Below are 24,015 nucleotides of genomic sequence, written 5' to 3'. Positions count from 1 at the left end.
CAACTCGAATTAGAGTGTGTACAGTGCTTAGTGTACCTTGCTTTTGTTGTTGAGAGTGTCATCTCTGAGTTTCACTTTCCACACTTGGCCATAACTCCCCTCCCCTATTTTGTCCACTTTCTCGTACCTGTGCGCCATTTCCCAAATGTCTCAACTACTCAAACTAACTGATCACTCTCCTGTTCCAATATTAATAATAGATCACTCGACTACCGAGCTCTGTTTATTAATAAAAGAAAAAGTAAGATCAAATATCAATTGCAGTAAGTATGGCGATGTCTTCTCGAATTTGCTTCAGCGCGTCGTTAAATCTGTGAAATTTTGCCAATATATGTACATTTATAACCAAGGTTGAGAAGTTCACCACAATATGATAAGTTTTCCATCGTTATAAATTCAACAAAATCAGCGAAATCCTCAATTTTATATTCCTCGATATTAACTGACGTCCATAGATATGGGAAATATTATAAACTGGCTGTCAATAAAACTTTTCTCCAAAATGTTGTTACGACCAATTAGTCTAATTGTTGATGATCGCAAAATTTTTTAAACAATTGAGAGTTAAATCTCCGCTAATGTGCTTGCATACAAAACACACGTACACGTTTATAAGAAGGTAAAATTTTTTCATTGTGCGTTTATAATACTTTTTCGTCGGCTATCAATGTATGAATTTTTAGAATGTTTCGAGCACATATAAAAAGCATATCGCATAAAACCACAAACGTGGAATAAATTTTGCTGTCATCGTGTATATGCTGCGTATAAAGCAGCTGCAGCACAAATTTAAAATATACCTGTACATTTACAGCATCGCTAGATTTTTTTTAAAAAATCTATACTGAACAAAATACAGTTTTGGTTCTTATATTATTGACCACAAATTAAAAGTAATCGAAAATTTGGTTACGCTCATGTAGTTTTATTCTGATGAACGATTTTAAACCGAAATGATAAAATCTGTTGTAAAATAATATGCAAGATTACGTTCAAACTCAATTGTTACATAAAGCCATTACAGTTTTTTAAAATACTTTCTTTTATCTGAAACACGTGCGTTTTTTGCTAATCATTTTCAACAAAAAACGCAAAACGACGTACTAAGAATTTGTGTCAATTCTTATAAGAGGCAGTATTGCAACAGTATTCTCAAAAGTCAGTATTACAACCAATTTAAGAAAAGATTCTTTCGTGTTCGCTTTAAAATCTACTTCTTGATTTTTTTATACTTTCTATAATGGAAGCCGATGTAAAGTTTAGCTCGAATTATCATTTTCAAACCCTACCTCAAGAAACTGAAAAAGAAAAGTTTCAGCCCCAAGTTTTGTTCTCCGGAAACGAAGACTCATATCTAACTGGAGGCGACAATCACGCAACAGATTACGCAATCGGTGTTGAGGATGATGACGTAGATGGGAGCTCTGACGTCAGCAGTATTCCGGCAGTGTCGAATCCCGTTTTGAAGAGCACCGCAACTGGTGTGTTGAGGTCAAAAGATTACGCTGATCAACTGCACTTGATTATCAATCACTTCCAGACAGATGATCAAGGTACGATAATTTCGAGTTTCTGACATTCACGTACTTAGACAATAAATCATTATGAAAGCGTAAGTCCCAGGTCAGTATGATTGAAGCGGTTTCCACCACTAAAAATGTGGGATAAAAGTGGACTGAGTTTTTCACCGTGACTAGAGTGGAAGAGTTATCACAGTTGAATTCCACTCTTAGTCCATTTGTATTTCATAATGTTTCCACCGCAATTCCGCCATTCGTTTCCACTCCTAAAATTTGGAGATAAGAGTGGAAGAGTGGAACCGCGGAATTCCTCCTCTATTATCCACCCTTCATCTCTGTGAATTTCCACCCTCATCGGTAGTTCATTATCATAATGTCAAATATAACTCAGTTCCATGAAAGTGTGTACTCATATGGTTCCACAGAACCGGGCTCCAACATCCCGTCAAGGAACATTTTTACCGTCGGAATAAATGTTTCGTTACAGTTATTTCCTCCGACAGATAAAGTTTCCTCTCCTAATTCCACCTCCAATTTGCTGATCCTTAACTTTATTCTCCTGTTTCTACGGCTCAAAATAAATGAATAAACGGCGAAAAAAACCTTTTTTCAATTTTTTTTCACTCTGAGGACTGAGTCTTTTTGTGATGCTGTTTGGATGAATTGGAGGAGAACCCTCAGTTTGGCTTCTTGAACTTCAAGAACATACTACCACAATGTGGTTATTTTAATTCGTACATGATCGGATCCTCTGATGTTCATACGCACATGTTCAAGTATTAAGGAGAAATTTATGTGTTCCTCTCCCTGTTTTCATCTGTTCTTCTGTTTTAGAAAAACTGTAGCTTTTAGAGTACAGCGTTTGGTACACTCTAAAACTGTCTAATATGTTTAGGTAAAGTAATTAGCTGCGTTTAAAAGTAAGCACAATTACAGGCGACCATACCTGCAAAAAACTAAATTTGCTCTGTTTCGACTCCCCTAGCGTTTATTGCGGCCCCCAAGATACTAGTTGGGTGCTGCTATGTAGCTCGTTATTGTGTAAAAATAGCACTATTGCCCTGGGGGCGTTGAAATTACACGACTGCTTAGTGGGTAGGTGGGACGAAGCAGAATAGTCAACCAAAAAGACAATATCTTCCATGTACCTGAAAAACCCAAGTTATTCGATCAAACTCCAAACAACAGACTATCATAACTATTATACAGATACTCTATAAGTTTTCCCTGATATATCATGCAAAAATTTGACAAAATTTTGTAAATTGTAAATTGTGACATCAACGGAGTACTGGCCATCCAGAAAAGAAACCTAATGTCTCTAGACTGATTCAGCGCTGATTTGCTCTTCCACCAGCATCCGGGACTGGAATGAGCTTGTAAAATCTGTTTTGAAATTTTATTTTTTGTTTTCGATCCGCCAATGTAATAATGCTTTTTATTTCATTTAGAGTTACTGGCATCATTACTGGGCATTCGCTATTTTTCATTCATAATTTTGATTAATAAAGGGAGAGTTCGGCGCACAAAATTTAACGGAATATATGGGCTGAAAATGTTCAATTCTTTGAGCTGCAAATTGAGCTTTTTAAACACAAGCTGTTGCTTTGTCTTTTGAATATATTTTTTTAAAACCATTATTATATGGGCCGGAAGTCAAAGAAGGAAGAAGAACTGTATGAAAAAATTTGGTTCCGATTTTATGACGCAAAAAGGATTCAAAGTTTTTTTTTATTGCAACCTATTTTTGGAGATAAGCATTAAACTTAAAACAACAGTTGAAGTGAGAATAATTTTTCTTTTTCTACTAATTGAAAATATTAACCTGCGTAATATTAACCTGTAGTATGTGTCCCTCAATCCCAAATAATAGGCTGACCTCTAATTTTGCAATTGAAATAGTAGTGGAAAAAGTCGAAACACCAACAATGACAAAATCTATAGAACTAAGTTTAAATGCAGAAAATAATTAGCTTTTTTCTTAGTTTTTTTCAATAAATAGATTAATCATTTTGTAAAAATGTCTAAAACTGTTTTAAAGAGAAATTTGATAACACCGTATAGTTTCTGATACTGCTACAAACGGAAATCTATCATCAACGTCTCTTTATTTTTATCAGAGTTATTTTAAACTGTTATCTTAAGCGTGGTTTTATTTTAGTTTACTTTCACTGTCGTGAATTCCTATCATCAATTTTTTAAAATATTTTTCAATTTGACTGATTTTTCAGCTCATGAGCCAGTTGATAGTGAGAACCATGCACATGCCGTGCTAACCGAGATTGCCATCATAATGAAGAAACTTGAACTGGAACGAACCAAAATCAAGGACGACCTGGAACGCGAGCGAACCCAGGTTGTAAGACTCCAGGGCCGTTTGGACTCATTTGTGGAGAAACGACTAAAAGAGTTGCCATTCGCAGTTCAAAGAGAACACGAAGCCTGTGCTGTTGATATTGTCGAACTTCAGTGGCATGTTGCCTTCAAACGTCGTCAAGAAACAAGAATCAACGCAAAACTACAACTTGCTGAAACATTAAACGAAAAACTAAAAACGGAGCTGTCTTATGTTCAAGAAAACGATCCAAAATTAAGTCAAAAACTTCAACTTGAGAATCAAGTTATTGTGAATTTGCTACAAGCACATAACACAACAGCGACTGAATTGATGAAAACTTTGAAGGAACAGGAAAAGAGTGAACAGGAGTCGGAGAAAGCGGAAGCGAAAGCTGAAAAAGAGAGGAATTACCTGAAGAAGGAAATTGATGGAGTGAAAAAGACGCTTCAGAAAGCAACAGATGACCTTAATGACGCTGAAAGACTTCACGCTCGACATGTGAAGAACATTGAGGATACTTCAGGTATTTTACTATTAATTTAATATTTAAAACATTTTGCGAAGGCCAACTTGAGTTTGACAAATCTTATAATAATAGGCAATAAACAATCATAGAACAATAATAAAAGAACAATCGAATAAAAAAACAATAACCTCAGATTATAACTAATCTCAAATATTCAATTTAAAGTTGGCTATAGGCCAGATGAAACAAACAAACTTTGGAATATATCCAAAAGTTTGTAATAGTGTTTGAGACATTCAGGAAAAAAACGCGCAAAAATTTCGAGATATTTGAAATAGAAAAACAAGTACATGCCCGTACTTAACGCTAAGTCAATATGAGTACTGGACAAGTCTAATTCCAAGTCTAAGTATCAGTACTGATTCAGAGCTATGATCATAACACATTTAAGACTTGGCAAGTCTAAATACAAATGCGAAAATAAATTTCCGTACGGGGATCGAACCCACTCGCTCTCTCTCGTTAGGTCTTTGTCCTTCTTACTTCGCCACCACAAGATGTGCTGTTCTAATGGCGAATGCAAAGGAAGCCGAAGTAAAAGTAAGCCGACAGAAAAGCAAGCCGAAAGTTATGTAATAGTTATGTAATCTATCAGAAATAATACATTGTTCGCCATTACAATCAATACTGCGCGTAGTATTATAGTGCATAATGTATTCCAATGCACCAAAGAAACAAAATTACGTCAATTTTTAGATATCTAGTGGGTATGGGCTTCAGCGGACCGCTGTCCATGGCCATCCCTCTCATCCGCTGTGGGATGTAAACCAGAAATCGCGGGCCAGTTATCGCGGCGAAGCCGCGACGCGCGCGAAGCGTGCCCACCGGCCCGCCAGGGGCAACTTAAAATACGCGTATCCCAAAATTTTTCGGCTTACTTGCCCTCATTTTCAAAATTCGGCTTGCTTGCCTATCGGCGCGCTTTACCGCCACCTGTTTTAATACGCTTGAAAGAAGCAAATTGGGAGCGAGAAAGCGAGCAAATTGTATTAAATGGGAGACCTGCATTTACAATTGCCCAGTACTGATTAACACTTGGAGTTCGGTACGGGTGGAAAATTAACCGATACATGTGCCATGTTCAGGCACGAAATTATCCAGTATTCTTATCTTAACTTGTGATTGCAGCCACAATCAAAGAGACGGAAGAGGCCACTCAGGAGCAGATAGACAAATTGGAGAAGATTAAGGAAATTGAGAAGATGCAGGAAGCCAAAGTGAGGGATTTAGAGGAAAAGTTTGAAGAGGCAGAGAGGGAGAACACTCAACTCACAAGTAAGTCATTTTTTCAGCGCCTGAAAATTTACTATACCGGGGGTGCTTCAGACCCACTTTGAAAACATGCAGGCGCCACCATTCACCGGACTTGCGTTGCAGATAATAGGGTTCCAGACCCACCTGACTCGGAAAGAACAGAGCCAAAACCGTTTCCGATCTTTGACTAAAATCATGTAAATTAGAGCAACTATCAGCACGCTCGTTGTTTTAACGTTAACAATACTGTTTGTTAGAGTTAAGCTGGGACTGCTCGCAACTGCGACCTTAGAATTATTTTATGGGGTGCAATTCTCTGATCTCTATTGTGACAATCATCGATAGAGGACTTCATTCGCCTTTTTCAATTGAGCTGTCTCTGCAAGCTTAAAATAGTACCTAAAACTTACTCTTTTTGAGTATGTAAAGTATTTATGGTTGCGATCTATTTGCGTGTGATCAGAATTTTTCTAATCATTATATTTTTGCAATTCTGTTTCTGTTTTTGCCTCTTTTTTGATAATCAATCTACACTGTTCGAAAACAAGCTGTCATGCATCTAGTTTTGTTTTAATCAGTAGACTTTGCAAATCTTGCAAAGCTCATGTTTCTAGACAGCCATGCAAAGATCTTGCAATTTCGTTCACATCTTGATATTATCTTGCCATGCAACATGGCAACATAATATCAAGAAATGTACGAATTTGCGAGATCTTTGCATAGCTGTCAAGAAACGAGTCCTTAGCAACTTTTTCAAGAAAAATTAACCATAACATTGCAAAATATTTCACGCATTCAAACTTCAATACCACTCAGAAACAAGAATTTACCCGAAATCATAAGATAAAGCGAATTTTATCAAGAATCAGCTAGAATTATCCAGAACCATAACGATTGTGGGAAAATTCAATTCCCGTTACTTTATGAACCAACAAATGAGCCGCTTTCTCCAGTACACTGAAATATTTGAGTGGATGCTAGATCGCTGTGCATAGTACACACTTTATACAGGACCGCCACCGAGAAGGCCCCCGCTGAGTTCCCATATAAAAAATTTAAAAACAAAAAAAATAATTTGTCATACAGCAACATCAAACCAAATGGTACAAGACTGAGTAAACTGATTAATAATTAAGCAACTACAGTACTAAAAACATCTAAAAACAAGAAAAAAATGACTACAAAAACCATTTTTTGGTGAAAAAATTGATCTTTTTTCCAAAATCAACAAATCTGTGAAATTTGGCGCACCAAACCAATTGCTGCCAATGGTATCAATGAATCATGGGCCAGAAAGCAAGAACAAGGGAAAAGAGCAAACATTTTAACTTTTAAAAAGAGAAACATTTTGAGACAACGAAATACAACACCTTTTTTACAGAATAGTTCGCCGCACAAAATTAGCAAACTAACAAAACCAGCCTCAAAAGTCCCCACTCGCTAGTGCAATTTAGATGACGAGCCAGACAAAAAGATAAACGAAAATATCTTTTTTGAACTTTCAAATAATACGAAAGCATAAAAATCTGTTTGTTACCGAAATTAAAGCAGAATTGTTTGAACCGGCCTTTAATCAGATAAATAAATCGTTTCTATACCTTCTTATTAACTATAAGCCTATAATTTGTGATCTGTTCACCAGCTGTGTACGTGGTACAAACTGTTTTAATGCAGATAACAAATTGTTCTCGAGTAGGATGTACAATATGATTGTGCAACACATATGATATAAATCAATCACCGTAATCTTAAATCCACTCGTCTGGTCATCAAAGGTCCAAGAGGTCCTAGTCAAGTGATGACGAGTTCCATTACTATGATCAACGGTGTAATTGCGTGGCGTATCATTGCAAGGGAAGATAGGTGGGAAACTTCAAAACTTAATTCTGAATTCTATGAGATCTATCGAGTTTCGTTAATAAAACAAAGGAAAATTTTCCATGTTGTCCACAAAAAAGATGTTCCTGAAACTAGATATGAGTTGCAAATCTCTTGCAATTATCTGTTGCACTTCTAAAAAAAATTAGGATAGAATTTAAAAATGAAGTTAAGCAATTTTCGTATTCTTACTCCTATTGTTTTAGGACTCAGGTCGCTGGTTTTTTTTTCAGTTTTTAGCTGCTTTGCTTGTACTATATTTTTTTCTTACAGTGAACCAATTTCTTGCCTTTTTAGTTAAAAATCTAATTAGCATTTCGCTCTCAAAATTTCAGCCGATTTTTTGAGAAGTTCAGAAATTTGCATGTTTCTTATGGAGTAAATATGCTTTGATTCTTGTTCTAGTCAAGTGGACGCTGATTTAGTTTATCAAAAATAAATCTGGTAATTTGTTTTGTTTTTTACTCAAGTGACAAAATTAGGGTTTTGTTGCTTGTTCCAGAGACTAGTACGCCATAGCGCACAACAGGCTGGAAAAACACTTTGTATGTTAATATCAGTTGTTTAATTTTTGAAATCAATCTGAACCAGTAAAAAAAGTCCTGAAATTTTGTTCAGTTTAGTGCAAAGATTTTTTTGTTCGCAAAAGGTTAGATTGTCATCCAATTCTGTATCTAAATATTTCAGTGATGCTTTCTGTGTGAGGGTTTTTCTTCTATCTTTAATTGTTGCTGTGAACTTTTCCGTCTTGCTTTCATGTTCATAAGGCAAGTTTTTTTGTTGTTCATAGTCAGCTTGTTTTTATGAGGTAATCACTAACCAGGTTTAAAGATTGGCTGAAAGCTTCAGATATTGAAACCCCTTTTTGTTTAACAACAGAGTAGTAAGCTTATAAGTTCAAACAATTTTGACTACAGAAATCATCTATGTCGTTTATATACACATAAAAAGAGTTCCAATTGCTGATCCATTTGGTACTCCATAATTGACTTCTGCAAAATTGGATTATATCTTTCCTGAATTTACACATTGTTGCCCTTTACTTAGATAAGATTGCAAAAAAATTTTGCGACCCAAGTTGCCAAGTTGTTTAGTTTGTCCAAAAGTATTCTATGTTTAACTGTATCAAACGCTTTTTTGCGATCGATTTTTTTTGCTGATTTTATGTAGAAAAATGGTATTGACGGTTGTACTTTTTGTGTTGTTTATTTGTTGTTTGTTTTTTAAATTTATGAAACAGAGGAAAACTTTATTTGATCCCCTTAACCCCAATCTTTCTGTCTTTTCAAAGTTTACGGCTAATCTATTTTTGGGTAATAATACCTAATTTAAATAATTTTTTGCCAAGTTTTACCATTATCTTGGCATGTTTAATCTAGAAAATTTTTTGAAGCCCCTTGATAAGATCCTGGCAAGACCTTACCAAGATATACCAAGAGTTTTTGACCTACCAAGATCTTGATAAGATAATTCATGTTTTGTCAAGACTGTCAAGATCTTGCGTGTCTTGGCAAAGTGTATCAAGTTTCGTTTCACTGGGCTATAAATTGTCTCTGAGGCCTTTGTCAACTCATTGAATGCATAAGGCCTAAAGTTCCAATTGTCTGAAGGTTAATACGGACTAGGCACCTGTAGTTAGTGTAGAGGTTGTTTCACCATCACGACAACAAAAGCGAGAACAACACAAAAGCATATTTCTCATATCTTATGGTTCATTCGTTCACATTTTTTCAGCTGAGCGCGACACTACCCTGAAAGAATCGGAGGACGCCCAAAATAGACGTGATCAAGAACGGGTCACCCTCGAGGCATACGTGGATAACAACGAACGACGACAACGTCAATTACAAACTGAGAACCGAAATACCAAGTTCGAAAACCAAGACCTCCAAAACCAAATTGAGGACAACAAAGCTACGAAAGAAACGGACGCTAAAAGTATGGAACGGCTTTACAAGGATATAGAAAAGGCCGAAAAGGAGCGTGACCAAATTAAAGACTCTTTCTTTGAACTCGATATGGATAATAAGAGCTTAACAAACAAACTCACGGACATTGAGGAGAAATCTAAAGAACGCGAGGAAATTTTGGACCAACAGGTCGAGAGTTTGAATGCTCAAGTTCGAGACGAGGTCGCAAAAAGAGGCCAAATTCAAGCCAATATCAGCGCTGAAAAGAACAACTTAGTGAATTTGGAGCTAGATTTGAAGAAACAGGAAGAACGGATGGAGAAAAAGGCGGCTGAAGTTGAAGCTGCGGTCAAAAAGGTCACGGGTCAAATAGAAAAAATGCGAGAAAAGGACGAAACAAGACAAAAACAACTACAGACGCTTTTAGAAGCATTAGAGGAACTAAGATCTAAACATAAGGAAATGGAAGCAAAGCTAACGGACAAAAAGGCAAAACTAAAACCAAAACTAGAAAAGTTAAAAGCTGAAGATTTAGAACTTAGCAAACAACTTGACCAAATGGAATACACGTCCGAGAAACTTACAACCGAGTTACGAGAAATGAAATTGGGTTCGATACATTTGAACAAAGTTATTCGGACCACCCAAAATAACATTGAAGATTTAACAGTCAAGTTGAAGGAAACTAAGGTCAAAATTGAGGAAAAGAAACGGATTATAAAAGACTTAGAAACTTCCTTGTCCGATTTAACAGATCGACTTAAACAGAGCAAAGATAGCTTTAAAACGCTTATGACCGATAGACGAAACTTTCAACTGAAAATGCAAATGGAACTAGACAATCGTGTTAAGGAAAATGACAAGTTAGCTACCGATTACTATTCGCTAAAACAACAAATATTTGCCATGAAAACAGACTTCAACGCAGTTTATCAACAACAAATTGAGCTCGAACAAACTTTAAGGAACTTACACCAAGTTGAATTTCTTCAAGAACGATTCATTAGAAGTTTGAAGGAATATTTCAAATACAGAAATTTGTTCTATTGCGCTGAAATTGCGGATATTAATGCTGAACAAAATGCAACCGAGGACTTTTTAGAGCATATCAAAGCCCAAATGGAATCGGCTTTGGGGTTAATGTCGGCATTTTTAGCGAGTATGATGGAAGGCTCTTTGTTCAGACAATTAAAAGACGAAGAGATGAAGGTTCTAGAAGCAGAAAATGACGACGACGAGGACCCGAAGCAGGAATCGAAACAGAACCCGAGTATTTTTGTAACTACTCTGCACGATTCCTACGCAACTCCTCAGAACTTGAGCCACTTCAAAATTTTGCCTCCAATCAACGCTTCTAACAGCCAAACTGATGAAAATAATGCTAACAAAACTCTATCTGTATGCTGAAATATAAGTGAAATTATAATTTTTCTAACTATCGCCCGTTTCTGGTCAGCTGCTAATTGGACTTCTGGGGAGGTAAAACTGCCAAACCTAAAAAGTTTTCTGAAAAAAAAATTATTGCATTAAATTTTACACAGAATAGCTAGATATCTAGGGATATCTAGCTAAACCTCGTTAAATTCTTATATCAAACAAAAAATTCCCAACCGAACGTTATGATCAGAGGCGATATGGAGCGCAACATAGTCTGAACAATGGTCAAGGGTCGCACGAAGGTCGGGGCAAAGGTATAGAAGTTTGTTTGATTGGAGGTAACTTCAGTCTGGGATGGTCTGATCAGATGGGGCTTCGAGTGCACTCCGAGAGAACGCAATTTTCGGATTTATTTTTTGCGTTTCTCATTGAGCTTCTAAGGAATCTTTGTCGTCCTACTTCGAGCTGCCATAGAAAATTGAAATTAAAATCTGTAGTTAGACAAAGTAAAATCTCATTCAAATACTCCTGATGAGACAGACACTTCTACTTCTCAGAAATCCATGTGTCTACTGCTATTATTCTATAACAATTTTTTCAATGCGTTAGTAGTTCTTGAAAATGTAGTAGACATCAATGTGACCTCACCATGCGTCCGATACAGTATATATTCGACTCTACTAACATTTAATGTCAATATGGCTCCAAAGCCAATATATCGAGATAAAACGAAAAGATTTTGACAAAAAAGGATTGTTACTCGCAAGATACGGATATTATATTCAAAGATATCTTTTAACACCAGCTGAAAGTAATTCATCTTGACTCAATTAGTGGCATCTGAATTACTCGTTTAAATGTTCTCCTAGAGACTAAGCCTATGGTATGTTGTGTGTTATACCTTGTCATAAATCAAAGACAGTTAAAATCAAGATTGAGGTTGAATGTTTTCAAACTGATATGATTGTGTTCTCATCTCTGTGTCTGAATATTTTTGTCCGCTAAAAATTTACAGCGTTTTAAGAGGCAAATAGGATACTGAAACATCACAATTTTTTGGTTTGCGTCAAAACTTTGATCTGCTCAAATCTGTCGTGTTTGCCATTCTAGTTAATCAATTTAACATTTATTTTGATAAAACTTTATAAAGACTAAATGGACTGGGAAATGTAACACAAATTGTCATCAGCTTGCAAGCGAGTGGGAAAAAACGGAGAAAAAAATTTTGCGGAAAAACAAAAAAACTGGCACACAACGTTTTTATTTTGAGGCATTCAGAGACAAAGTTGCAAGGGTTGTTTAAGAAAAACCAGAATGAAGTTAACTTTTAAAAGTTATAATCTTACAGAAAATTCAAAAAAAAAATAATAATAAAAATAATAATAATAAATTTATAAAAAATAATGATAATAATAATAATAATAATAATAATAATAATAATAATAATAATAATAATAATAATAATAATAATAATAATAATAATAACAATAATACTAATAATAATAACAATAATACTATTAATAATAATAATAATAATAATAATAATAATAATAATAATAATAATAATAATAATAATAATAATAATAATAATAATAATAATAATAATAGTAAAAATAATAATAATAATAATAATAATAATAATAATAATAAAAATAATAATAATAAAAATAATAATAATAATAATAATAATAATAATAATAATAATAATAATAATAATAATAATAATAATAATAATAATAATAATAATAATAATAATAATAATAATAATAATAATAATAATAATAATAATAATAATAATAATAATAATAATAATAATAATAATAATAATAATAATAATAATAATAATAATAATAATAATAATAATAATAATAATAATAATAATAATAATAATAATAATAATAATAATAATAATAATAATAATAATAATAATAATAATAATAATAGTAATAATAATAATAATAATAATAATAATAATAATAATAATAATAATAATAATAATAATAATAATAATAATAATAATAATAATAATAATAATAATAATAATAATAATAATAATAATAATAATAATAATAATAATAATAATAATAATAATAATAATAATAATAATAATAATAATAATAATAATAATAATAATAATAATAATAATAATAATAATAATAATAATAATAATAATAATAATAATAATAATAATAATAATAATAATAATAATAATAATAATAATAATAATAATAGTAATAATAATAATTTTAATAATGAGAATAACGAATTCAACCAAACATGGTTACAACCTGCTACTTAGACTCCATCCTGAAGGGTGACATTTACATTGACATTTACATTTCAATCTTTTCACTGCTTCGCCTTCCAAAATAAATTCACTTCTCTTTGAAACTGACAAGGATTGTTTTGTGGTGAATAGTTAGCAAAAATGTGTTTAGCGGAGACAAAGAATTATTGAATCGGGCTACTCTGTTAACGTATTTATCTTCAAAACGTTTCTGAAAAAATTTTCTGGCTTCAATAAATTTTTTTTTCTAGATCTGGTCTTTGCGCAACCAAAGGATATTGACCAGTAGTCTGAGGCATTCATAGAAGTTAAGCGCAATAAAATCTTATTAAGCACAATTAGGTTGTTGAGAATTAGAGAATAACTGACTAGCAATAGGCGATTTCGAACGAGGCTTTCAATGTATTCGATGTCATCCTAAATTGAACGAACAGTTATCTATTTTAAATACAATCTTTGCCGTCTTTCCAAGCGTTCAGGATACCGAGGTCCTGGGTTCGAGACAATTGACGCATAAAAGACCGCAGAGATTATATATGTTTTCACCAATGCGCATTTGACAGTTTCTTTTGTGATGCAGGTTATTACTCTTCATAAATTATTCAATTTCTGAAATGCTCTCTTTTTGGTCATATCGAGGTGACAGCTTCAAGTCATGCTTAACATAAACATTAATCCAAGCTTTTCAATTTGCTTTTTTTATTTTGATAGTCATGCCATTTGGAAATAACTCTGGGGACGAATCATATGTATTTTTGTATGAGAACTCGAAAAAGCTGAGTTCGTCAAAGCTGAAATTTAGTTTGTTTGAGCCAAACCATTCGATAGATCTATTTATATCAAACTGAAGCTCTTTTTGTTCTGAAATCTGTCGTATTGTTGGCATAAAGGAAAGATTTGTTAATGAATTGATCATGTAGCTCATTTATATATACGGAGAAAAAACAGCAAATAATGATCCCTGAGGGCCCCCGCTTGAGATTTGTGTTAAAATCGAGTAACTGTCTGCAAATCTTATTCTCTGCCGCCGATCAGCCAGATATGATGCTTTTGAAGAACAATATTAAAATTTATTATATCAAATACTTTAGCAATATCCAAGTAAACTGTTATTGGGAATGAACTCTCATCTAAAGCTTGATATAAGTTACAACAATATAGTAACAATTCTTTTACTCTTGAACGCCTTGAACATCAGTTAATAATCTAATAGAAACTGTTCTAAGAAAACAGAGAGCAAGGGCAATTTATGATGTAAACAAACAACTAAATATTAGTTATCCTCACAATACATTTTGCAAATAAATTGGCAAGAGGTTTAAACTTTCTCAAGAAATTTAGAATTAATATGCACAACATTTTCGCACTCGGCTGTGACCAATTTTATGGCACAAGGGGTGTTGAGTGAAATTTAACGCAACAATTTGATAACAGTCATTATGAAAAAAAAGTTTTTCACTGAAGATCGTTTTATTCTTTGAATGGACTGACGCTTCTAATAAAAGTTTTAAGCGGAGAAGCGCTTTTTTGTAACTAAAAATAATCAATGAACCGAGGACTGATCCCTTAGGCACTCAACGGTAACAGGCATCTGATTCTGTTTTTAGCGCAATGCTTTCTTTTAGAAGTGATTCTAGCGTAGTTTGGGACCGATCCCATATTGAATTAGAACACTAATTTTTTTCCGGAACCATTTTGTTAGAAAATGAGTTGAACGCTTTTGCTAGATCTGAGCATTACTAATAACAGCTGTTATTTGATCCACCAGTTTGCCTATTGAGTTTGAAAGCTGACACTGTCATTACGTGATTTATTTTCCAGATCCCCGATGTCAGTTTTGTGCTGATTATCTTCAGTATTATCTTCAGTTGTTCTACTTGTTAAAGCATTTGATGGAGAAGTTTTTAGAAAGAGCTGTCTTCAATGGAGTATAACGTGTTCTGACGCTCTGTTATATTTAGAAATCTCAGTAAAAAATTTTAAAAGCGATAGCTTTTTTTGGGAAAGTTGCAAATCAGCATTAGCAAAACAATTTTTAAAAAACACGTCTCGAAACGTTTGTCTCAATATCAATTATTGTGGATGTAATACACTTCAGTTTTCCTTTTTCCCAACTGCTCCTTTTGGAAATGCAATATGAATAAGAACTAAGTCACAATGAGTTCACTCCTGGGAGAGATGATTTTTTAACGAGCTGCAATGAAAACTATTTTTATGATTCACTTCTTGACAGAAAACATTTTTTTAAGAGTTAGTGAAAAATTTCGTGCAATCTGCGTGGTCTCCATTATTAACCATTATTAAATAATCTTGGTTTACCCCGATCTAAAAATTAAATGTTTGCTTATTATTTCTTATTGCCAATCGTAGTGTTTTCTCCTATCTTTGATGTTTCGTCCTTCCTCTCTCAGACTTTTAACTCTCGTTCTTAACTCTCGCGTTAGTGAACTTGAACTGAACACAATTCTCCTCCTGTTGGACGACATTGCAACAAAAAAGGCTTCCTTCTCATTGGGTGAGTTCAATACTTACTCTGGACGGTTTTCTAACTCAACAAAAAGATTGATTCAGCTGAAAACAAGCGTTTGGGAATAGTTATCTTCACTTTGAGTCCCAAGTAATTGGGTCGCTACTTATCAGACAATTTCAACTAATTGCTGCGTTCAACTACGGACCTTGCGACAAATATCATTGGCGAAGGAGTGATATTACTAGGGAAAACAGAGAACAACCTTACAAAATCAAAATACTTACAAAATAATAATCGTAAAACCAGACTTACGTAAAAAGGGCAAAAGAAACAATGATACCAATAGTATGCTTCGAAAACAACTGATTCAAACAGATGGATTAGTTACAATATGCTACTGAAATTGAACGCTGAAACAAAAATCAGGAGTAATTTGTTCAATTCTTTGAAGCTCGACATCCATCATAAACAAATTGATCACCAGTTGAGTATGCCTAAACCTTTTGAGGAAAAAACATTGAAGAAATAAAAACCATGATGCAAAAACCATGACCACTTTTTATGAATAGAGATGATTTGTCGCAAATTTCACCAGAAATTCTAAAAAGTTTGGTTTTCTCAAATGAAACTATTTTCGAGGCCAATTTCATTTGGAGAAAAAATGAGGCATGAAATTCTTTCGAATAATCTTTAGATTAAGATTTCCGTGTTATTTATATTTGAACCATTTGTCTTACACCGAAGATGACGGAAAACGATGTCAAAATTTTTCGTAAATTTTCCAATAATAGAGTGGAACTTGATGTAAACTGAACGTCAAAAGTAAGTTAGCGCCATCTATTTTTACGAAGTAAAAATTTAATTTTTGATGCAATATCAATGCATCTTGCAACCAAATTTCAGAGAAAATTTTTACAACCTTCATCCTCATAACTCGTGGTCTTGCTGGCTTATAGAAATCAGATAATACGTTTTGATAAGTTACCAGAAACAGAAATATAAAGTTTACGAAATCTATTCTCAAGTATCTTTGTTAGAAAAAAACTGTTGCAAAATGTGTTAGGTTTTCGATGTCTGTTCAACTATTATTGGGTATTCTTTTGTGTGAAACCTTATAGAAAAAACGTTAAGAAACTGAAATTTTGTGACAATTTTTTTGTCAGACTTGAAAGAAGATGGTAAACATTACCTTGAGAAATTTGATAAGTAACCGCTACGTATGATCTGAATTTCATAATTATGCATAACCCCTAGCCGTGGTGATCAATCGTATAAAATTGTTCTCCAAAACTTGATTTCATTATGGAATATTATTGCGTGAAAAATTGGAATTTTGTTTTATAAAAGTAGAAGGTGCTATTTATATTCGACGTTCAATATGAGTATTTCCTTTGGTTCTCTAAAAGAGGCAGGTTTTATTTCTTAGACGGTGTGCCAAAAATATTTCTTAATTTAACACAAAGTTAGAAAACTGAAAAAAAACAATGGTGAGGTTTTTCTTAACACTCGAAAAGGAGTAAAAAAAGAGATTGTTATAGCGCAGCTTTGTATGCAGATACGTGGATAATAAACATGAGAAATGTGCCTTCAGAGGTTGTGAAATTTTTAATCACTGCATCAGTTTCACCACGTGAGATACTTCACTTGCGTAGCCTAATAATTGTGTTACAACTACCGTTCAAATTAAGTAGGTTGGATTCGTCACCCAATTTCGTGGTCAGATACGATACTTGAAATTTCCACTTCGTGAATTATCTTCGGAAAGCTGATACGATTGCACTTGTAATTATTATCTGAGAAACAGGGTAAGCTTTCACTCAATCTACTAAGTGAGCTCAAGGGAGGAACGAGAGAGAGAGAGAGAGAGAGAGAGAGAGAGAGGGGGGGGGGAGAGAGAGAGACAAAGAGAAAGAGAGAAAGAGAGAGAGAGAGAGAAAGAAAGAGAAAAAGCGAGAGAGAGAGAGAGAGAGCACAACTGAAATTATTGAGTTAATCAAAGAGTTCACTGAATGACTGATCAGCCAAATTTAGCTGGCGTGATCATATTAAATTCTTTTATAGACGCATGCAAAACAACATCATGTGATCAATTCAACAAATCATAATAATAGATGTCTAGTGAAATAGGGTCGTAAATTAGTAAAGATTCGCCATCTCTACCACATATCCTCGGCCTTAGCCAATTATTGAATGTATCAATTAGTTAGAACAGAAATTGGAAATAATTGAAAAATGTTATTCTTTTTTATCAAACAGAAATTCGTTTATAATTAAATAAAGTTTGCATTTTGCTAGTTATCAAATCGAAAATTTTTTTTCCTGCTTACCATAGCTACTGAGCTACTGCATTTAGTGCACGATAAAATGAACTACGGAAGACACTTCAAAACTGCTAACGGAAGTTCGATATATTTCGAATATTAACGGAACGAATTCAAAAAAAATAACACATCAAAAGAAGTCAGCTGGAAATTAAATACAATTAAAACGTAGAGGCGTTGCGATAGTTAAAAAATTAGACCTAAAAGGAAAGCAACATGGAATAAAGTCAACTTTATCACAATTGAAATTTAATGAAAAGTAATGACAATGAAGCTCTAGTTGAAAGCGGTTGCATGACGTTCAAATTATTGCTTTCAAATTTGAGTTTCAGCGTCGGAAACTGACAGGCTGATTTCTTTTTCGAGATAGTCGTATTGTTGAGGAAATTTGCAGCCGGCCAGATTGGTGGATCAGATGGACTGACAACGGGAGCGTTTTCTTCTTGTATTACCGTTGCGATTACCGAATTTTCCCTTCGCCGGGGTTTTGGTGCTCGAATAGATTCGGATTCACTAAAAGAACAAAAAGAAACCGGTCATGCAAAATCATAATATGATGGAGCTCGTCGGTTTCGTTTACCTGTTGAGGTAGATGGTGTAGACGTAGAAGATGCAATGGAAGTGTTGGGAAGTTGATTGGGTCTTCGACGTGTGTTCATTGGCTGCGGCTCCGAAGGTTTTGTTGCTGACATTGGTTTGGAAAGATTGCTGATTACGGACGAAATTACAGATTTTTTTTTTGATTGCGATGGTGAATTGTTGTGTCCCCAAATTTTTTCTTAAAGTCTTTGATTTGTAGTGCAATTTTTCCTCACTTGTCTTTTCATAGAGAGGGGCCTTTTTTGGGCGTATTTCTGTTCTGATTTGGTTCCTAATTTGGCAATATTAACATTATTGCGCACCCTGACCTCTGCTACTCCAGGTTCCTCTTTGACTGTCGTTGTCGGGGAGTTAAACGAGACGACAGGGCCAGGAGCTAGAGTTTGCCACAAACCACAAAGATCTTTCTTTGAAAGTTGTCTTACCTTGAGTGCCAGTTTCAATTCCAAAGAGCTTTCCGCACGCGGCATTGGTTTTGTAAATTTTGTATGGAGAAAAAACCGGGAGACGTATTTTTTCCTGTTCTCCGTTGATGCGACGTCCAGCATCCACCTGTCGCGTATCAATTCGTTCCGTGAAAACCCAAGATTCAACGGGAACTGTATGTGCGTCTGAAAATGGTTTGAAAATCGTTCATATGTTAAATTTGTGGTATTTGATGTTTTACTTATGTTGACTTGTGGTATATTTGTTTTTTTGCCGAAATGTGCTAAATAAAGTGATACGTTTTAGTTTTCTGTTTTCATATGCGTGATTGGCATACTATTGACTTTATTGATCCTCTAATTGTGAAGCCGCTAGAATGACATGTCATTTTTATACAACTTCACCGTCTTTTAATAATTTGTATCAAACCTTCTACTTATCCAATAGCTCTGTTGCATTTGAGGTCAAATAGCTCTGTGACATCTGAGACAGGTGCGGTGATTATGTTAATAATAATTATATACAAATGGTTTTAAACTTTATTTCCTATTGAACACAGTGCTTGATCTAAGCGGATATTTCGTCGTACTGCGTGTATTTGAATGTACAAATCTAAAATTTTGACTACTTTAGGCCCATTAGCTTTTTCCAATAAGTCCAATATTAGGTTATTTAAAAATGATCAAAACATGCAAAGAAATTTATAAAATGATCATATTTGTTTGCTATTGTTCCTTAAAAAACTATTTGTATTTCTTCACTGCGTTAAGAACTATTTATGTGAGGTTTCAACTTTGACGCAGGAACTACAGGCCTAAAATTCATGCGTATATCCGTACCCGGCCTGCATTTAGCAGCCTTTTTGAGGATTTCACAATGTATATAGTCAAGAACGCATAATGTCTGAGAGAGATCATCCCCCAGCTACCCAGATGTATGAGATGGAGAAACTCTTATACTGCCTCTTGAATAGTTTTCGGTATGTCGACTCGTTTATCAATTCACACGAATCTTCACCGTACATTTAATTCACGCAATTACCATGCATGCTAAGATTGAGGTCTTTGCCCCTATGTTCGTCATTCTGTAGAACGCAATCAGGATTTTTCCGCAGAACCACATTTTTTATTTTTAGAACTGCAACAATTTTTCGTGAGAATTTGGATAATGTTGCTCTTAAATACATTCTCTTGCGACAATTCCAGGTATATTGTCCTTCATTAGAGGAGCGTCTCCCGTTCACATCTGAAAATGGTGTCAATTGCAATGTCATACGCCCTGGATTTGTTGGAGGTTTTTGGTGCTATGCAATTGTGTTACTCATGCTGCTTGAAATTGGAAAATGGAAAAGTGCTGCGTTTGCAGGAAGAAAATTTGGCAATGGTACTGTGCGACAGCTTAAGTCAAACAGCAGTTGAGAATTGATTACTTGCTGAGAGTTAGTGGCGCGAACTGAACGTGTTTTTTTATCACGTTAATGTGTTGCGGTCGACAATTTGATGGTGCGGAATTTATACAAATTGCTGCAGTAAAGTCACGAATGCGGTTATATGTTGCAACCGCAACTTTTTAGTCATATTCGTTTGCGAATTTTGATTTCTTGATTTGGTTTGTGAGTAATGTAATCTACCAAACCCATTTTAGCACCTAGTATCTGTTCAATATTAACATCAAAGTTAATAATTGGTCCACCCCACTTGTTGAACGACCAATATGAGATTTAATTGATTGATTTTCTTTCGTGACTGATACTAATGCTCTATTATTGGTGGTGACAGTGATTGACCCAAGAAGATGATATATAAAATGTTTCAAAGACCAAACTACAATCAAATGTACTAATTAATTGACAATAGATATTTCTTCGTTTCCACTGAGGAAACGTGATGCTAATATTTTTGTTTTCTAGTCTGTTGGTGAACGCTGATCTAATGCAGCACCTAAACTTGCACGAGATGCATCGCAATTTATCCGGATTTTCAAGTTTGGATTATAATGTGTGTTTTCAGTAGTATTTGCTTCCTTATTTTGAATTCGTTGAAAATGTGCTTCAGAATTTTCGTGCCATTCGAAATTTGAGTTTTTTTAAGAGAGGTCTCAATGGATGACATAGTTGTGATAATTTGAAAATGAAATTTCCTAAATAGTTTACTAAACCTCAAAGTGATTGTAATTGTTTAAGATTTTTAAGTGCTGAAAGAATGAGGAGAAATTTTTGATTCCAACGGAGAGATCCCTAATTGACTTTATTGATAACCAGACCATTCTATCTCAGTTTTGGCAAAGTGGCCTTTTGTGAGTTTATTTCGGAGATTATGATCATCCAGTTTTCTTAAGTCTTTGATAAACATATTTTAGGTGTTCATCTTTAGATCCTCTGCTAACAATAATAAGGTCGTTTAAGAAGCAATGTTTAAGTTTTAATCGGATTAAATTATAATCCACCAATTTTTGCAACGCTGCCGTCATATCAGTGAGACCATAGGAACCTGTAATAAATCGGTCAGCACCATTTAATCGGCGGGATGTTGTATTAAAAAGCAAGGGCTGGACGTTTCCGAGTCTAAAATTAGTTGGCTGTATGCGATTTTTACATACAGTTTTGTCAAATATACTGTTTTGTTTGATGCATGCGCGTTTATAGTTAATTGAATAAGTTTATCAAAATGTCAATATTACGCAGGCATGCGAAACTTGTTTTTATGAATGGATTTCACCGTACAGTAATGACAGTAGCAGAGATAAAATTTTTATCTGTACAATTATCTGGTTTTATATTATATTTTTTGTTAAAAACTTTTTTAAGTTCAGTGTTTACCAAAGATTGAAGATTTATTGGTACACGTCGTCCCCTTTGATTTGTAGATAAAATTATTTATGAAAAGCTGATTTGACGGTGTGTTTATAGGTTTTAGCAATTCGAGAGATGAGATCTGGAAAACCAAAAGCTATTGGCGATTCAATTGGATATTGGTTTTGTTTACATCCAATTATTGGTCGGTGTTTGTCTTCTACTACTGTGACTTTAACGTCTCGAGCAGTCCAGTCGTTGCATTTTACAATGTTGACAATGACACCAATTATCTTGATTATATCATTTGAGAACGTTTTCGAATTGCGCAATGTTGAAGGTTTTACTCAATAGCCATTTTTGTAGTCCATAACCAGGGCATTTGCTGAACTTTTGTGTATAATTGTAAAGACGCTGCCGGAATTCACTGACGTTTTTGTCTTGACATTTCCGAAATGTACTTTTATGTTGATTGGTTTCAACGTTAGAAGATTTTGGTTGCTTGCAATAAGTGCTACGCAGTTATCTTCTGTATGTCCGCAGTCCGAGTGGTAATTTGCATTATATATATTATGTTGTTTTAACATGTTTTCTTTTTGATTGACTTGACAATCAACAGATGGCGATGTTCCCACTGTTGCAGTTTCAGAATGCGCATCGTCAACATTTTTGATTCGAAGTTTCGGTTTCACACTGTTGCTCGGTTTTCGATATTTTTTGCAAAATGATTGCAAAAACCACAATTTTTGCATTATTGGCCCCGAAGTGGACAAATTTGATGATGACTAGAAGATCACACATTTCTACAATTAGGACAGACAGTAGGTTTGAAGTTCCCTGGATTTCAGAGATGTCTGTTCATTTTTTTGAATAATATTGACATATGAATTGGAGCCAGAATCAGTATTACTGTATAAACAGAACTCATGTGCTTTTTTATGTGTTATTATTTCCGTTAAGAAATCACGTTGGATTTCGGCTTCCTGTATATTAGCAATGAAAACCTCTCAAGTAATTGACTCCTCATGGCTGCCGAGATCGCAATTGAGAGAGAGATCACGCAAACATCCGTAGAAAATGTCAACAGGTTCTACCTTAAGCTGTTTTCTTGTAAAGAAGGCATAACGATCGAAAGATTTGTTCCTCTGTTTCGAGGAAACAGTATGAAAAATATTCCATAATTTTCTCGTTGTTAATTGAACGATCTTGATATTTGGTTCTTGGGAACCAAATTTCCACGACCGTCAATACCAGGCTAAGATAGAAAAGAGAGACGGCTTTATTATCACAGAGTTTCCAAAGACAATCACCACACGGTATCCCCGAAGCCTCTATATTTTGACATTCGTTTAGCCGAGCGTTTTTTAGTTGTTCCTTTCGTATTATACAATCAGGTTTGCTCTGGGTAGTATTATTGTCTACATTTTCTCCACAGGTAGAGTGACTATATCCGGCGGTGCTTCTCGTAGAATGTCGATCGAGATTCCTTCTTCTGCTAAAATAGCCATTTCCAAGATGATGCGGCATCGTTCCCATCGTAGTGGTGGTTGCAAAAGGGTTCATTTCGAGAACATCATTATCTTTTGGTGCTCACTGCGCCATGTGATCGTCTATTTTAGTTGTCTAGTAATTGTGTTATAAATACTGTTCAACATTTGTGATTTGGATTCGTGACGCGAACCGTAGTCAGATGTGTTACTTGAAATTACCCTTTCTTGAATTATCAGTGGAAAGCTGGTATAATTATACTTCTAATTATTATCTGGGACACGCGGTGAGTTTCCACTTAATCTACTAAATGAGCTCAAGGGTAGAGCGAGCGAGAGAGAGAGAGAGAGAGAGAGAGAGAGAGAGAGAGCGCAGAACTGATTTTTATTAAGTCAGTAAAAAGAGTTCAATAAATGACTGATTAGTAAAAGAAAGAGCGGCGTGGTCATACAATACTGACTTCCTTTATAAACGGAGGCAATAAAAACATGATGTGATCAATTCAACAGATCATAAATAAATCATGTCTAGTGAAATAGAGTCATAATTTAGTACAGATTTCCTATCTGTGCCACACAATGAGTTTTTCTCCAGTTTAATTACAAAAGATAAATGTCAGGAGTTGGGGGTCTCGCAGTTTCGATTCACAATTTTTTTTACCCCAGGTTCTCCTCTGTTATTGTCGCCGTGAAAAAAATTTTGCTGGGGCTTTTGATAAAGTTGATCCACCCGAGAATTTGAACATAAAAAAACATGAAGAAGATGATTGGTCTAGCAAATGACAAAAAGCACAATCTTTGTGAAATATTTTGTGTAGCGCCTGCGTTTT

At 34.4% G+C, this 24,015-nt stretch overlaps 1 protein-coding gene across 1 annotated transcript; it reads left to right on the top strand.

Annotated features, from left to right (window-relative positions):
- The first annotated feature begins 1,082 nt into the window (after positions 1-1,082).
- On the top strand, positions 1,083-10,864 carry LOC142355438 (uncharacterized). Its single transcript, XM_075407621.1, has 4 exons — positions 1,083-1,553; positions 3,752-4,381; positions 5,513-5,659; positions 9,251-10,864. The coding sequence occupies exons 1-4, from the start codon at positions 1,241-1,243 to the stop codon at positions 10,831-10,833; spliced, it is 2,673 nt and encodes an 890-aa protein (XP_075263736.1). The 5' UTR covers positions 1,083-1,240; the 3' UTR covers positions 10,834-10,864.
- Positions 10,865-24,015: the final 13,151 nt, after the last annotated feature.

Source organism: Convolutriloba macropyga, unplaced genomic scaffold (assembly GCF_964194025.1).
Source record: "Convolutriloba macropyga unplaced genomic scaffold, txConMacr16.3 SCAFFOLD_1160, whole genome shotgun sequence".
Lineage (NCBI taxonomy): Eukaryota > Metazoa > Xenacoelomorpha > Acoela > Convolutidae > Convolutriloba > Convolutriloba macropyga.
The sequence above is the reverse complement of the archived record's forward strand: the minus strand, read 5'-3'. Positions and strand labels throughout refer to the sequence as shown.